This window comes from Alligator sinensis, unplaced genomic scaffold, assembly GCF_000455745.1.
Source record: "Alligator sinensis unplaced genomic scaffold, ASM45574v1 scaffold802_2, whole genome shotgun sequence".
Classification (NCBI taxonomy): domain Eukaryota; kingdom Metazoa; phylum Chordata; order Crocodylia; family Alligatoridae; genus Alligator; species Alligator sinensis.
The window spans coordinates 379,334-395,876 of NW_005843022.1; the positions used below are offsets into that span (position 1 = coordinate 379,334).

Sequence of the window (16,543 nt, forward strand, 5' to 3'; positions counted from 1 at the left end):
CTTAATCACAAGCTTGTCTCTGTTTCTCCAACACAGCATTATCTGCTATATTTTCCAGGAAAAAAGACCATAGAGGTTTTTGTGCAACATAAGGAAGGAGGAGAGGGTGTTAATCAGTAATAGAAAAGTGTCTGAGCATGGAAGAAATAGCCTTTTCCAAAAAAAAGACTGCACATTAAAACATCAGCTGTGCCACTTAAATTTCATGCTCTAATAGTTGGCAGTAGTTATTAAAAATAGATCTCAACATTCATGTTTCACACCATTCATGCAACATGTGACTGATAAATGCATTTCTACAAGAAGTGGGTAAAATGAGCCCTCTACAAAACACTACATTTGATACACAAAACTGGATTTAAACAATATTTATTCAAGCCTTAAATGCTATGCAGTATTAACTTATTGAATGGGTTTAATATAAACAGCTACTGCATAATATTTTGTTCCTTAGGAATCCTTGTATGCTATTTGAAACATTGCCCTGTCCCTGTACAGATCTCTTACAACAAGAAAAAGCCAACTAATACATTGTTTAAGAGTTCAACAGTGTGAGAACAGATGAAAAAAACATGCCACAGTGCCTGTGAAGAAAAGCAGAACTATTGGGGTCTACAATACCCAAAGCTATGCCCACCTTTTTTGCCCCTTGGGCTAGATGGGCAGAGGGACCAGGTCTTGTCTGTGGGCTGGATCCAGCTGGTAAGCTTGATCTGGCACCCAGGGCCAGTGTGGCAGGGACCTGATCTGGCCACTAGGGTGAGATGCCCAGCCCATCAGTAATCCAGCTGCCTAGTGGGGCCAGGAGTTGCCAGGCCCTGATCTGGAAGTGGGGGAAGCATCCTGGCCTCAAACAAGGGCAGAGGAGGGAAGGGAGGGGACAGGAAGCAATCCAGCCCCAATCCAGACTTGCAGGTGGAGGTAGAGGGGAGGAATGGCACCTGCCCTGATCATGGGATGAAGGAGGGAGGTAGGGGGAAGAGGGTGGCTCGGAGTGGAGTGGCGTGGCCCCAGCCTAGCCTCAATCTGGGTGCAGAAGGGGGGGTGGGGGGGAAGGAGATGAGGAGCAGCCCAGCCTGATCCAGATGAGTGGGGGTAGACCCAGCTGATCCTGCCAGTGCAGCACTGGCCCATGGGGCTGGATCCAGCTGCACAGAGATACCAGTACTCCCCAGCCACCAAAGTTTCCTGAGCCACAGGGATTCCTGTGGGCTGGATCACATGGCTCTGCAGGCCATATCTGGCCCACAGGCTGGCAGTTGAGCATCCCTGGTGTATACCATCAGAGCAGGGATCACAAGACTTAGTTTGTTAAACTGCATTCACACCAACTGATGCCAAAGTTCAGGATCAGTATATGGAAGATTCCCCTCCCCCCCAGTGCCCAAACCCAGACTACTCCATATGGTAACTAACCCAAGAGTAGTTTAACAGCAGGATCTACATTTATTCTGATTAAATGTAAAAAAAACAAAAGCAGATACTATGGTATTTGCATGTGTGGCTGAAAATATACGTGAAGAATGCAATGTAAAGTATAAGTTGAAAAATAACTTCCCCATTAGAAAGTATTTAGATTCAGCCTGGCTATATTATTATTTTAAATATTTTTGCACTCTCAAGAATCATCCTAGGGGGTGAGTCCTGCATTTGAAAATAAATATTTTACCCTGGATAGTGGCTAAATCGATATTGCCTGTTCAAAATTTCAAAATATTATTTTTCGGTGAGATAAATCAAGATGATTTTCATGGCTCATAGTACAAGCTGCAAAAAAAGTGTCTGTTTTTGCCTCTTTTTCATCTGGCAATAGCTTTCTAAACAGCAATGCAGTTTTCAAAAAGCCTTATTGTTTGGAGGGGTCTGCAGACAGGAATACAAATTTACCAAGTGGTGAGAGATTATCTAGATCTGGAATGTCCTAGCTCCCCTCCCAACTGTCTTGTTTAAATTCAGCAGTTCCAAGTCTTAAAAAAATTCTAAGCTCCAGAATCATCACCCTGCAGATTCCTGATCCACCCCCACCAAGTGACTAAGCAGTTTAGCCAGGTATGTAGAGAATTCTGTAGAACAGACAACATCTGGTGTTCTGGGAAACTAAGAACATCTGGTAGTTTACAACTCTTTTTACAGTACATTTATACAATATTTACATTTCACAAACAAGTCTTACCTGTACAGTTCTTAAATTCAATGGCTCTATGCTTCTGCAAGTGCTTTCTCAAAAATAATACCAGCCCACTTCTATTTACAAATTAGCAATCTGTTTCAGAAACAGCATGATTTTGCTATAAAGTGAAACTTCAGTGCACTGAAAGTGCAGCTCACCATTTAGAATTTGTTTCTCTTCCCACAAAACCTTTGCATGGCAGCACCCAGTTTTATACAGTCACAGTTCAGCTTTATTCATCATAATGAAGAGATAACAAGAACTTGTCCACATCCATTCCAGCTGGAAAAGAATTTGGAAGCTTCTTTTTCTGTCAGGAGGAAAAAAATGGCTCACATTAAAACCGAAGCCAAAGAATATGAAGGCGAAGAAGAGGTTTGCAAACATCATGGATCTTGCTTTATGTTTTCCCATCTCCATTACCATGGAAATAGACATGAGGCTTATTCAGAAAACAAGCCATGCTTGCACAGAATTACTGTATGGAAATATTTTCATTGTATGTTCCCAGTAGCAGACATACAGCACAAGTCAAGAACTAGGAGACAGAAATAGATGTATTGCTTTCAGACACATTTCTTTGTTTGTATGATCCAAGTTCCTACATTCACAACACATGGATTAAGCTCATCACAATGGGCCGCCTCTGGGTAAAACATGTTATACGGTTTAATATTCCAAATTACAAAAAACAGATGTGCTTTATATTATAATCTATAGACTACTTTTTAATCTCAAGTAAACGTCTTTGCAATTCACCACTGTATCTAACATCCAAGGTAACATTTCAAATTATATGTGATTTTTAGTTGCAGTGCCTTGTGGACATGAGGAAAGGCTGAACCCCAGGCCTGCCCAGTACTGGCTTAAAATGCAAGTGGTTCATTTTTTTGCAATGAGTAAGTTTCTAAGGCTAGGGACAGACATTCAAAAAGCCTGAGCCTGAATTGTTTCAACCTCTGCAGGTTAGTCTAACCTGGCTACTAGGCTGAGCTGATTTGTAACTGCACAGACATGCAGGCACATGCCTGCAGTGGCTCAGGCTAGAAACCGGAGGGGTGCTAGAGCAGCCCTCCGTCCCCTTTCCACAGCACCAAACTGAGGGGGGCGTGGCCAGGCTCCACAGGATGTTCTGATTACCCCAGCAGAGAACTGGTAACAGCGTTCACCCCTAACTCCGTGTTCATCACAGACATTACCTGTTGATTCAGTACGGACGGTAGCCAGCATGTGGTCTGCTAGCTAATACATACACACCTTCTCAGCAAGGCAGAGGGGAGTGGCGGGGAGGGGGAAAGCAGCCCAATCTCTGCCAGAGCTGCAACCAAGCAGCAGAAGGGAGGGGCCAGCCCTGCTGTGGAGCAGAGAGCCCAGCCCAGCCCAGAGAGCATGTTGGGATGCTGTGGGAGTCTGGTTTATCTTAAGTCAGCAAGGAGTCTGGGACTGACACTGAATAAGCCGGTTTGACCCAAATCAGTTAAATCTGATACTACATTCAATCAGGTTTATCTCAAACTGGTTTCAGCCATTTTCAAATTGGTTTATGTGCACTGAATATCTGTTGTTACAGCTTTAAACCAGTTTCTGATCACTTAAACTGGTTTATGTGTTTGTTCCTAGCCTAAGACACTAACGTGACCTTGCAGCACCGCAAGCTCCAGTAAAGTGAAGGGTGGGTGCTCCTGCACAGGTGAGGACAGCACCTGACTCTTAAGAATTAGTCATGATGAGAAGCAGATGGGTTCAAAAGGATGTCACTGGTACTAAGAAATTTGCATTAGGGGATGTTTGAGTTTTGGGCTCGCAGCTAGATCCTAGATCTATACTGGACAGAAAATACTGACAATATTCAGATAAAAAAAGTAAGTGTCTGTACTTGCCTTTATCTTCTTCTTTTTCATTGGCGTTGTAGAGCTCTGGAGATCTTTTCTGCTGGCAGAACGAGAAAGTCTCTCCCCCTCATTCAGGTCCTCCAGCTTCCTTTTCTTTCCTGTGCTTCTTAAAGACCTGAATTGCTGGGTATTGTCCTTTAGGGGAGTTGTAGTACTAGTCCTTGCAATAGCAGCCCGTGACAGAATCATCAATGTATGGGCAGCCATACTGACACTATTTTCACTACCTGTTTCACTAGTTGGGCTGCAGGCTGGCAAGTCTGGAGTAGCTGGAGGAACCATTATTCTAGGGGTTGTGCTATCTTCATTGTAACGTCTACATGTTGGTGTCCTTATGCTGTCTGTGGTATCATCTGTATGCCTGTCCCCAACTCCTGATGGTGTACGGGGTACTGGTAAATCCCCGTTTTCAACCACTTTGCTAGCAGGGCTATTCCACTGAATGTCATGTAACATTTCCACAGCTTGCTTTGTTAATGGGCTTGCCAGGCAAAGGCCTTGGCTGGAAGATTTAGCTTGGTCCTGCTTTGGCTCCTTTGAAGACTGGGAAACAGTTCCTGAACTTTTGCTACTGCCATTAGACAGTGTGCCTGTTTTTTTGTTCACATCTTGTACTGAGGTAGCAGTTTTCTCATTCCGAAGGCCAGTGTTCTGTTGGCCATTGGACAGTTTTGCAACTTCCTGATTGTTCTGCTTATCATCAGTGTCTCTCCTTAATTCATTCTCTTTGTTTGCCGTTGTCTTGTGAAATGACTCTAACCCAACTCCCGAGGCCAAAGCCTTCCTCTCAGGCTGTGCTTCTTTCACAACTGTACCTCTATTGCTACTGATTTCAGGCTTACATAAAATTCTAGGCAATGTTTTCTCCTTCTCTCTTTTGCTAGACTGTATTTTAAGAGATGCAGATGTAGCACTAGGAGAATCTACAGCAAACAAACTGTTCTCACTCTTTTCCTTTTGCGATGAACTCATAGCTTGAACCTGGGTGTTTCCTCCTGGAGCCGGCAAAGCACTGTCAAAGCAAAGTACTCTCCGATGACTTTCATTCTGCTTGGAATTTGAACTCGTGGTCTCTCCCACTGCTGTAAGAGAAGTCTCCTCAAGTTTCCTTCCCTGGTCTGAACTGACATTTCTATCTGAATTACCAGTCCTAAAATGAAAATAATCAGGAACAGAACATGATTAGTATTGTGCAAAGTTAATTTTGAGGAATTGTTAGTTCTTTTAAACCTATTTCTCTATTTTGTAAGTATAGCTTATATATTTGCTCTAACCACAAAATGAAACCAACACGTGGATTCAGTTCATTCAGGTGAGAGCACAAAGCCCTCTACACTACCAAGTTCTGTTGGCAGAGCTATGTCAGCTAGATGCACGTAAGCCAGCCAATGCTCAATAGCATAAAACATACAGAGAGCTCTAGCCTAGCATTGTCACTCCTACAGGCATGCCCTGCTATGTGCATGTGCAAAGGCTCCAATTCAAAGAAAAACCCTTGAAGACCTGATAGAAACCAAAAAGAAGGAAAAGACCCCTAGAGAGTTAATTCACTGCTGTTTATGAGGTAGTTCTTCCCCCCATGTTCTAAGAGGAAATCACCAGTCAGCACAAGGCAAGGCAAGTGGTTATACTAACCTTTGTATTCGAGAACTTGGATGGCTCAGAGGTTCTGCTGTACTGCTTGCTGGCTTTCCTGAAGAGTGAAGCTCTCAGTTATTACTATTCACATGTAAAGTAAACCACCTCAGAATGGGTCCAAGAAAGAAACATCCCGCTTCTTAAAAGAACCCGTTCAGGTGGCAGAACAATTCATCAATATAGTAGCTACTTCACAATACCTTTTACAGTTCTAATACTTACAAAAAAGTGGCAAACTTGCCACTTCAATGAAACTATGTCATGTTAAAACAACTAGAGCTAACTTTGATTTATAAATGCAAATGGACAAGTGGAAAGAATCAAATAAATCCAGTCTTGTTTAAATCTGCCACGCAAACAGGCAGTTCTTTGGTCACCTGCAAAGAGAGAGACTGAATGTATATGCAAGGGGCTTGAGAGCACCCACCCCTAGCATTGCTCCCATCCCCAGCTCTGCTCTGCTGTTTGCCCTATTCCATTGTGGACCTGTCTCCTCCCCAGTCTGCCATGGGCCACACACACAAGCCGCCCATGCCCTAAAGTCATTACTTTAAAATCTCCACATTATCAGAATCAACTTAACTCCCTTCGTGTTGAGCCCATGTCTCAAAGACACAAAACACTGTACCTATGTTAGACTTGCTCCTTGCTCCTGTAGTCTTCTGAGCCTTGGGAGGGATGGGTAGTTTAGGAACACTTCTATTGCACACAGGGTTTGAGAAAGGCACGTGCAGAACCTTGAAAAAAGATCGTGTGTCACATTATGGTTGGCATGAAAGCTGCTTCCCTCCCCCTTGTTTGACTGCAAAAAGATGCAGATATTTCAGGGCATTTTACCTGGTGAGAAGGTGCTGAGAAAGTATTTCCATTTTGTCCTACCACTGATATAGGAATCATCCCTACCATTCCTTGCAGAACAGGCTGTACTGGAGATGCAATGATGATCGCAGACCCTACAAGTTAAGTAAATATATTTATGTAGAATAAAAAAATATTTTTTTAAAGGAGAAAAAGGTTCTAAAACTTGCTGCCTCTACACAAAACATAACCAAAAAAAGCTTATTGACAAAAAACCCTGGCTTTAGGATTTGATTACAGCCATGGGCTGATAAAAATGGGACTGTTAATTTTAAAAGAAAATGTATAAAATTTAAATGATAAGAAAATGTGTTTAAAATTTAATCATTGTTAAGTCAAAGATTTATAACCTATTCATATAATTTAAATTAAATAAAAATGAGAATAAGCAGTACATGTATGCTGCCAAAGTTTTAAAGAAACTAACTGCTGAATTTGTAGAACTTACTGGCTAGGCAGCTAGAATGGGAGTTTACTGAAGCGGTAAAGCAAATTTTGAGAGCAGAAGCATCTTCTGTTAGTTTACAGAATATTTCCTTCATTGCTGTTTACTGAACTAATGCAGTGTTTCTTTAATCAGGATAACTGTATCTATAGAAATATGTAGCAAATCTCTAGAAGTATATAAGAAAAAGGAATGTCAGAGCAGAAGGGAAAGGGGAAGAAAAAACATTCAGAATAGCTCTAGAGCAGGGGTTGGAGCAGTACAGGGAGCTGAGGATAAGTCCTAGGCTGCACCTGGATGTGGAAGGCGTAGGGAGGGGAGGGAGATGAAAGGGGAAGGGGCATATCTGCGGGGTACACATGGTGTAACCTAGGGGCTTAGAAGTGGGACAACCCTGTTCTACAGTATCTGTTAGGTTGCTGGAGAGGTAACAGTGTAGTTCTAGTGATATTTTACTATCCATAACACAGAATCATAGGTGAACGCAGCAAGGACAAAAAAAGGTTAAGCAACCTCAAAAAGATTAAGAAGCACTGAAATTCAATGGGAAACTTATTCAAGGTTGTGAAACTAGGAGTTGAAAAAGCAGAAAAGCCTTCTTTTCTCTTCCCATCTAAAAATGGGAGTGAATGAAATCCACTAGTTCTAAATTCTTGAAGGGCAAAATGACTATGGTCCATTTAATTCTCTTATTACAAATTATAACTTCCTCTAAGCATGAAGCATATGTATAAATTTATTTCTTCTGTATCCAGCAAATTGGAGAAGTTTTTTTTTTAATTAAATACAACAAGCTTTAATTATTGTCAACAAATAATAACATGCCAGAAAAAAGTAAAAAGTCAAAACATTAGAATGGATTATTTAAAACACGATTCAAATTGTTAATTTAAATTGATGTTCCCTGTTACAAGGTTAGAAATCTTCTGACTGCCTGACACAAAGCAGCATGTTATACAGATGATTTTAGCAGTGACTGACTCAAAAGTAAAGCAGTTTCCTTTTTCAGTTAAGTGACTGCACCATCAGTATAATCTTAATGTCAGAAAAAACAGGGAATTTTTTATTAGAGTAAGATTAAAACCTATAAAGAGTTTAAAAAAAACACAAAAACAATCCACCACTTACAATCACAGACCTTAACTAAACAGAGGAGCTACACTGGCATTTTGCAAACTGGACATATTATTAGACTGACTTTTGATCACATAGTTTGATTTATATTTTTGGAATAAAACTATATTTATATGATAGCATCTACTTTGTATTTAGATCTTATTTTCTCAACTGAACTTTTTGTTGTCTTTTATAGTTTAGCCCGACATCGTAAACATATCTTCAGAGAATAACTTAATTTTATTTTGTGACACTAAGTTATACATCTTTTAATAAGTTACTGTTGCTTTACAAAAGTAATAACTAAAGTTACAGATGCATAATAAGTATTTTCCTCCATGTTGTTGACCCTTGTCTTTGTTTGGGCAACTTGCTAGGTATATTGAACAATCTATCCTTCCCTTCTGATATACCTTTCCTGTTTCAATAACCCTCTCTAATACTTGGCCTACTTTAAAAGCTTACTGGTATAACTGCCTTTACCAAAATAATTATACCAATAAAAGTCCGGGCATACATAGCGTTAGACCAAAATAAAGATCCTTTTATAAAATAAACAGAAGAGTATATAAAACCAATTTTTCTATTTGAATGCATTCTTTCCATTTTAGTCTGTTACTTGTTTCATACTTGACATTCAGTGTGACTAGTTCTCTTCTACCTTTCTTTCTTTGAGAGAAGGAACAGAACCAGCTGTCTTAGGTACTAGAAAAAGTGTTTCTAAGAGCAGATAATCAGATTCTGAAATATGCTTCAGTTGGGGATATTTTTAAAAACAATAGGTCCCTTCCTAATCTTATAACTTTAATAACTGAGATATTTTGCCCCTGAAAGACGAGTCTTTAATTCTTCAGCATCACATAATCTGCCAGAGGCAAAAGAAAAGAATAACTAACATTTTATAAGTTAAATTCCTAGTTCGTATCAAGCGCTAGGTAAAATGGTATCTAAAATGAATTTGCTTTTTACTAAGACAGCAAAAATAAGTGAAAGTAGTAAGTACACCTCAGAAACAGTCCAAGAATAGTTCTAGCCAAATTACCTTGTGAAAAGTTGGGAGACATAGCTTGACTTGTTGCAAATGTGCTGCTTGACCTTGGAGGTGTCCGTAACTGTTGTGCTGCTGGAGCTTGGGCAGCAAGGGGCATCGAATTGCCAGGAAATACAACTACATTTGATGGAGTTACTGTAGTGCCCAAGACTGTTGGATCAGTCACACACGTGGCAATATAAAGGTTGTTTGAATTGCCAAAAGCAGCGCTTGTTGTAGGCAGTAACTGTATAAATCCTCCATCCTTGGCAATATTAGTTGTACCAGCAACTGTAAGAACAGTACAGTCTTCATTCTTTGTGCCCACAGTGCTGATAATAGGGTCTTTAGGTCTGAGAACAAGAAGATTCTGCTCTACCAAAGCAGAATCTTCAGAACGTTCAATCTCTTCTGAAGTCAGACACTTGGATGGTCCTGTAGTTTTGGCTGGAGATTTGGTTGGAGAAGATAACACTATTGTTGGCAAATTTTCTCCAGTGATGCTATTAACTGCACTGTTCAGCTCACTGTCTGATGAAATAAATGGGTCATCGCTAATGATAATTTTCAAGGACATTATATTAGCAGGATCTACATCCATAGGTTGACTGCTAGAAGACACACCACCAATCCTTTTGAGCTCAGTGCTAGGCTCATCTGTAGAAGATGCAGTTCCTGGAGGAGAACGGCATGTCTCAACTATGGCAGGATTACTTTCAGTGGATACTACAGAAATTTCTGCACAACTGTCATCACCTGAGGAAAAAGTTACAGTATCAGCATCTGCTTTTGTAGAAGATGAAGGCTCCTGCATTTCCACTTGTGTTTTCTCAGAGTTTGATGATTCTGAATGGAGATTTAAATCCTTTGTGCAAGACTTAAGCGTATGCTGATCACCTGAATAAGGTTTGTTAGAAGTATCTACAACTTCAAGCTGCAACTCTGTTTTCTTTGGATCCAGTAAATTCACCATAGAGTTTTCCCCACAGTCTGACCGTTTATCCTGTTCTTGACAGCTAGAGTGGTGATTAGAATTCTGTTGTAAAACTACAGGCAACATAGGTATATCTTTTGAAACATCCTGTTCGTTTTTACCTGAATCTGCTGACTGATTAGATATTGATGCATTAATTTTTTTTGGCATCACACTGTGACCAGGGCTCCTATGAGAACTTTTGCTATTAAGTTTTTCAGATAATGAAGTATCTGGTGATAAATGACACTCATGTACAGAGTACATTCTATTTTCACTGGTTACTGTGTCTTCATCAAGTGAAGGCAAAGAACTCTGCGGAATTTCAGAATGATCATACTCCAAATCAGGTCTATTTTGAGCATTATGACTCTGTGGGTCTTTTTCAGTTTCCATAGCTGTTTCACTTTCTGATACCAGTTCAGCTGCCTCTTTATTACTGTACGAGTCCACACAGTGTTCATTACATCTGGTACCAGAACTCTGTTTTTTGTTCGATTCAGTCAAATCAGGCACAGATTCAAAAGCAATCTCAAGCTCCCCAATTTGTTCAACAGTTACTGTTTTAAGTGTTTCAGTCTGTTTTTTTGGTTTGCTACTACTTCTGGGTAATTGTTCACTAGTTACACTTTTCTGTCCAGTATCACCAGAATCACTGCTGCTGTTCTTCAAAGTGCACACTGCTTCTTCTGGATGATAATCTTTACAGGACAGAGCCTCAGTAGAAGTATCCCCTGAAAAACAACAAGTTGAATTGTTTCAACATTTCCATAAATCAGATTCCATAGGTTTAAACTAACCATCAATCACCATAGTGGCAAACTGTTTCATAAGTGATTCACTGAAAGTAATGTTTCCACTGTAATCCTTGAACAAGAAAAAGATTTTACTTCTCAGTCAACGAACGGCTGAACTGAACCAATTTTTTTTAAAATGACTCAAATTTTCTGGGCACTTTTTCTACTTTTATTTGGCTCCTTTGTAATGTATTCTCCACCTGACCCCCCTTTTAAATCAATTAGAAGCTACCCATAGAGGACAGGGCAGAGTATAGCACCTAAAACTGGAATGTAAATAGACATTTCATTTGATGCAAGCCTGATTGTCCCAGGGTTTAACCCAGATCAAAACAGGCACAGCACAGTCATTTTAGACACATAACACTTCCAAACTGCATTATTGCTCCTGCACTAGAGAGGAGCACAGAGCCTGGCCAGCTTATCCTGGGAAAAAGCACAATAACCTTAGAGATGCACAAAGCCATATCTGGGGAAAAAAAATTAGCATATTTTATCTCTCATATTTCAGAAGGACTAAAGTGGGATGATGGACTTGTACACCTGTACAACCCTGGGACTAAAGCGGTGATTCTCATCCAGTATGCCACAGCACCCTGAAATGCCTAGAGATCCTTTCAAGGGTGTTACACAATGATAGCAATGTTAGTTGTGCAAACATGATTCACAAGACAAACCCAGAGATTTCAAGTAAGAATCCAGTGTTGAAAACATTCTGACCTGCTGCAGTCTCTCTGACCTCTCTACAACAGAAAAATTGCTCTATTATTTTTCCATAGTTTTCACTTGGGGTTGTTTTTTTTTGACCAAGAGCTGGCATTTTCTTGAGGGGGCCTTGAGCCTAAAATGATTGATAACTGCAGGAAGAGGGTTTTTCCTGGAACAAAGTAATGTCTATTCGTACTATAGACAAACATCCCATCTGTCCTGGGAGAAAGCCTTCTGTCCCAAGATTTTATAGACGTACATATCCACTGTCCCACTTCAAGTCCCTTTGAAGTATACCAGATAAAATACACTAACTCTTTTTCACATGACATCCTATCTCATGTCTATATGGTTATTGCAGTTCATTTCAGGGACAAGCCTATCAGGCTGTGTGCCCTCACTTACCACCTACTGGCAAGGAGCAGCAATGCTGCTTGGAAGTGTGAGTAAATGGCTACTTTGATCCAGGTCAAACCCAAGGACAACCAAGCTGTAAAGCAGGCAGGCCTGATTGTTCCAGGTTTTGACCCGAGTCAAAAAACACTAGCAACACAACAATGAGAATGCAGTTGACAGGCTTTTCCTTGGACTATAACTCACAGTTAACTTAGATACATACAGCTATGTCCTGGGAAAAGTGTTAGCAATTTTATCTTGCATACTTCACAGGACATAACACAGAACAATGGACCTAGATTTTTTGTTACAATTATTATTAGACCAACTGTATAGTTGGGAGGGCTATCTCCTCATTCAGAATGGAAAGACAAATTTGAAGTCTACAACATTCATCTGATTAATTTATGACATCATCAAGCAACATTTACAATGTTTTGGGGGACTATTCTGCTGCCTGAGTCCCTAGCTTTCATACCACTGTACATGAGGATCAGTAGTTTCCCATCCCTTGTAAATTTCAGGATTGTGGCAACAACATTTAAAATATTAAGCCCTGAATTGCAGAATGAATCAACTATCTGCAGGTATTTTTGTTAAGGACAAAATGGATACAGGAATATAATAAACACCACTTACTAACTTCTTCGGTTTCTAAAGAGCTTTCAAGGGTATTCAGATTATTTTCTTCCCCCACAACTGTACTTTCAACTCCACTCTGACTGGAAACACCATGAGGTAAATTCTTATTAGTCTTGTTCTTACCTATTTCAAAATAAAACAACAATGTGAACATAGAATTAACAGTTTCAGCTTAAATGCATGCAATTTTCAAATAACATAATTTACATAAAAAGCTTGCATTTAAAAGTCCAAATTATGACAACACACAAAATTCAGATTCTCACTAGAAATCCACAGATAACTTAAAAATATCTTCATTTTTTTGCAGTAATATTTTACTAGGATTATCCCCAGCCAGGCTAGAAAGGTAAAAGATATATTTGAATAAAATACTGAACAGCAAGGCAAATGCAATCCATCTCCTTGGTTAGGTTTTGCTTTTTCAAGCAACACTTAGAAAGTCCATGGTTTGCAACAGTGCTCGAACAGGGAAAGCATAACCTACCATAATCAAATAAGTCAAAGAGAGCTTGAAATGCAGGATCTGATTCTGTCTGTTCCAAGATATCCTGTATTGCTTCTTCTGACATATGGATTTCACCCTGAGATGCAATAAATCACAGAACTGATTTACAAATTGATTTGCTAAATAATTTGCAAAAAAACTCCTAGGATATAAAACAAACTATTCTTATCAGTAACATTTTACTTAGTAGTACAATCTGAATTGACTGAAACGGAAGTATTCTTCATTACAAATTTAATGCATTAAAAAAGTGATGAGAATTTGGGGAAGCATTCATGGAAGATATTAGACACTAAGTATAATTATAAGTATAATTATTAAAATATTCATATATAAAAGTCAAGAAAAACAGATTTAAATTAATAATAAGCCATGCATTTATACTGGCACAAATCATGCATTTCATCATGACCTCCCTAGCCAGAAGCTAAGGAAATATCAATTATAATCCCAATATTTTGCTTTCAAGTACAATTCACAGATTATAAACAGTGAAATGCACTGTTAGAACTTTTTCATACATACATTTCAGAATGACAACTCTTATTTAAACCAACTAGGTAAAACATGCACAGTCCCTAGATCTAGTGGCAGGATGGATTTCTACTACTTGGAAAAGTGCAGTTTAAATCCTAATTTTCCTCAATTTTTTCCATTTGTACTTGAGTTATTTGTAAAGAAAATTGTATCTGCATTAGTGAGTGCAACCATTAAAACCTGTAGATTTGTAACTAAATATGGCCTTTAAAAAGCTCTCTCATATATCATTTTTTTTCATGCCTAAAAAATGCATGGGTACCTGAAGTCCAAGGATTTCATCAATTGCAGACTCTTGTTCTGCAAGCCCACTGTCGGTTTGTTTGGGAGCCTGAGTAACACTGCCATCACTGGAACACAATTAACAACAGTTTATACAGGATTTGGAAATAAACTGGGCACAGGTCAGGATTTCATGCATACATTTTTTTTTTTTTTTTTTACCTGCCCAAGAATCTGTTAATATTTTCTGCAAGCTTCTCCTGAAGTGATTTGTTGCTCAGGATTTTTTCTCTGGCATTTTCAATAACCAGTTGCTGGAAAACAAAATTTTAAAGTAAAGTAACCAGATTTACATAAAAAATGGGCTGAGTACACCAACTGTTATGCACAGAGAAAACTCTTCATAAAATAAATTAGACTCTTTATAATAACTACCTTCATTGTAACCTTGAAAAGAACTGTAGCAGCCAATTCTCCACTACCCGCAACTCCCCTTTCCATGAGATAACAAGATCACAGAGACAACTGGAAGCTGTCTATGTAGATAACTTCCAGTTACTCTTCCTGGTAGACACGCACACTGGCTATTCAAACTGGGCACCTAATATCTCCACTGAGAAATCTAGATCCCCGTCTTTAAAATGCACTTTCTACACCATATTCAGGCCTAAACGTCAGCTGGCAAAAGTCAGGAAAATCTGGTACATTGTTTCATCCTGCCCATGAAAGGAAGAGTTAAAAGCAGGCTAGTGATTTGAGTCAGTGTTGATAAGGTTTCTTAAACAATGGCTAGACATATTTCCTCTTGAGCTAGCACCTACTATAAAAAAAAAATGACAAATGCCATCAATAGCTGCCCCAAGAACTTAGAAACTACTGCAGAGTATGAGGAAAAAGGAAGAGATAAGATGGTGCACACACCCTCAAAACAATTCCCGATTTTTGGCCTCTAACTCAAGCCCCGTGATCATGCCTGCCCACCCCTGACCCCCCTTGCTCCTGCCACAGCCAGTTCCCAGCTTTCCTGCCTGCCGCCACCGCTTCTCCCCATCTACCCGTCAGCTGATCTGGCACCACATTGTTTCCCAGCTGCATTACTGGACCACAGGACTTAGCAGGAGCTGGCCCAGCCCCCACAATTCTTGGCTGGCTCCATGCAGTGCTGGCCGGGCCAACTCCTGCTGCATCCTGCGGTCTCAGCTGTGCAGCTGTGACGTGGTTCCGGAGCAGCCCGGGGGGGACAAGATAACAGAAGCGACGGCAGTGGGTGGGAAGGTAGGGAAGCAGCAGAAGGGCAGCAGTGGCAAGGGGTGGGGTGGCAGCAAGCAGGAGCACAGGGTCTGCATCAGTGCCCTGGGCCTATGAGCATAAAGCCCGGGCTGGCAGGAGCTGTGGGCAGTGAGGGACAGGGAGAGAGTATGAGCATGTGTATGTTCGTAAGGCAAGTCCCACGTGCACATCCCACCATATATACGTACCCACACACCCCCATGCACTGCCATACACTCAGACCCCACACCTCCTTACACAACCCAGCCACCCTCCCCCTCCATACATGCCACAACCCTACCCCCCACAAACCCCATACCCACCCACACCCCATATACACACCCACATGCTCCCCCACCCCACATACAGACCCACACCCCACCAACCCCATACACACACCAGCACCCTCCCCCACACCTCACATACCCCACAAACCCATACCCTCCCACCCACATCCCGTTACAATATACAAGAGTAAGACTTCATTTAAGTTATTATACAATCATTTAAGTTATTATACAATCATCTCTATGAACACTACACAAACACACGTAAATCAAGACAAAAATATTTTTGAAATCAAATTAACGAATGTTGTAGTAGATGTTTGATTTTTAGAATATAATTTGGTATTTTTCTGGTCTGAAATGGCAAATCCCCCTGCTGACAGGAATACTTCCAAGGGCATGGGAGGGACTTCTGGAGGCAAAGGTCAGGGGCTAGGGAGTGGGACTTCTGGTCCCAAGATAGTGACCAAGGGAGGGGCACTTGTCAAGGGGCAGGGCTACCCATACGGCCCTCAACAGCTTGCCAAAACTCAGTAAACTGTCCTCCAGCCAAAATAATTGCCCACCCCTGAATACTCTGGGAAACTTGGCTTTGCTTTCACTAAGTTTCTTTAGAAGTTGCACATTGCACACATACCATATATTTTGTAAAGCATTTCTATCTATTTTCAGTACATAGGCATGTGCAAGAATATTGGTGGTGTAGTGTTACGCCTCAGCTCTGTGTTCTTGGGCAACCCTGGCACAGGATGCAGTCTGTCTGACTCACAAGGACTCACCCCCCCTCCCTCCCCTCCTCTACATAAACAAAACTGATTAAGATGCAGTGGGAGACACACCTAAGACCCTCCAAATAAGGGTGACAAGAGTGAACCAACTGCCCTAGGTCTCATTTGCGTCCGAGATGGAACCAGATGACCATTCATTTACATGAGAGATGGAGAACAGAAAGCCTGAAGCAGAGACTGCAGTGAATTCTGGGACCAGAGAAGCAGGGGAACACTGCATGATGGGGAATCTGTGCTCCAAATGTTAATCAACCCATGTTCACACAC

The 16,543-nt window shown here is 40.6% G+C and overlaps 1 protein-coding gene across 2 annotated transcripts in view; it reads right to left on the minus strand.

Moving 5' to 3' along the window:
• Nucleotides 1-353: 353 nt before the first annotated feature.
• LOC102374692 (protein NPAT) overlaps nucleotides 354-16,543 on the minus strand; it is a 36,581-nt gene continuing 20,391 nt past the window's right edge. For both annotated transcript variants that reach the window (XM_025193147.1, XM_025193148.1), the window contains 10 exons: nucleotides 14,155-14,246; nucleotides 13,973-14,060; nucleotides 13,153-13,249; nucleotides 12,663-12,788; nucleotides 9,162-10,856; nucleotides 6,538-6,653; nucleotides 6,329-6,437; nucleotides 5,698-5,755; nucleotides 4,051-5,212; nucleotides 354-2,480 (listed from right to left, as the gene is read on the minus strand). In XM_025193147.1, the coding sequence (XP_025048932.1) occupies nucleotides 2,403-2,480; nucleotides 4,051-5,212; nucleotides 5,698-5,755; nucleotides 6,329-6,437; nucleotides 6,538-6,653; nucleotides 9,162-10,856; nucleotides 12,663-12,788; nucleotides 13,153-13,249; nucleotides 13,973-14,060; nucleotides 14,155-14,246 (3,621 nt within the window). In that variant the 3' untranslated portion in view covers nucleotides 354-2,402. The remainder of the gene's footprint in view (nucleotides 2,481-4,050; nucleotides 5,213-5,697; nucleotides 5,756-6,328; nucleotides 6,438-6,537; nucleotides 6,654-9,161; nucleotides 10,857-12,662; nucleotides 12,789-13,152; nucleotides 13,250-13,972; nucleotides 14,061-14,154; nucleotides 14,247-16,543) is intronic.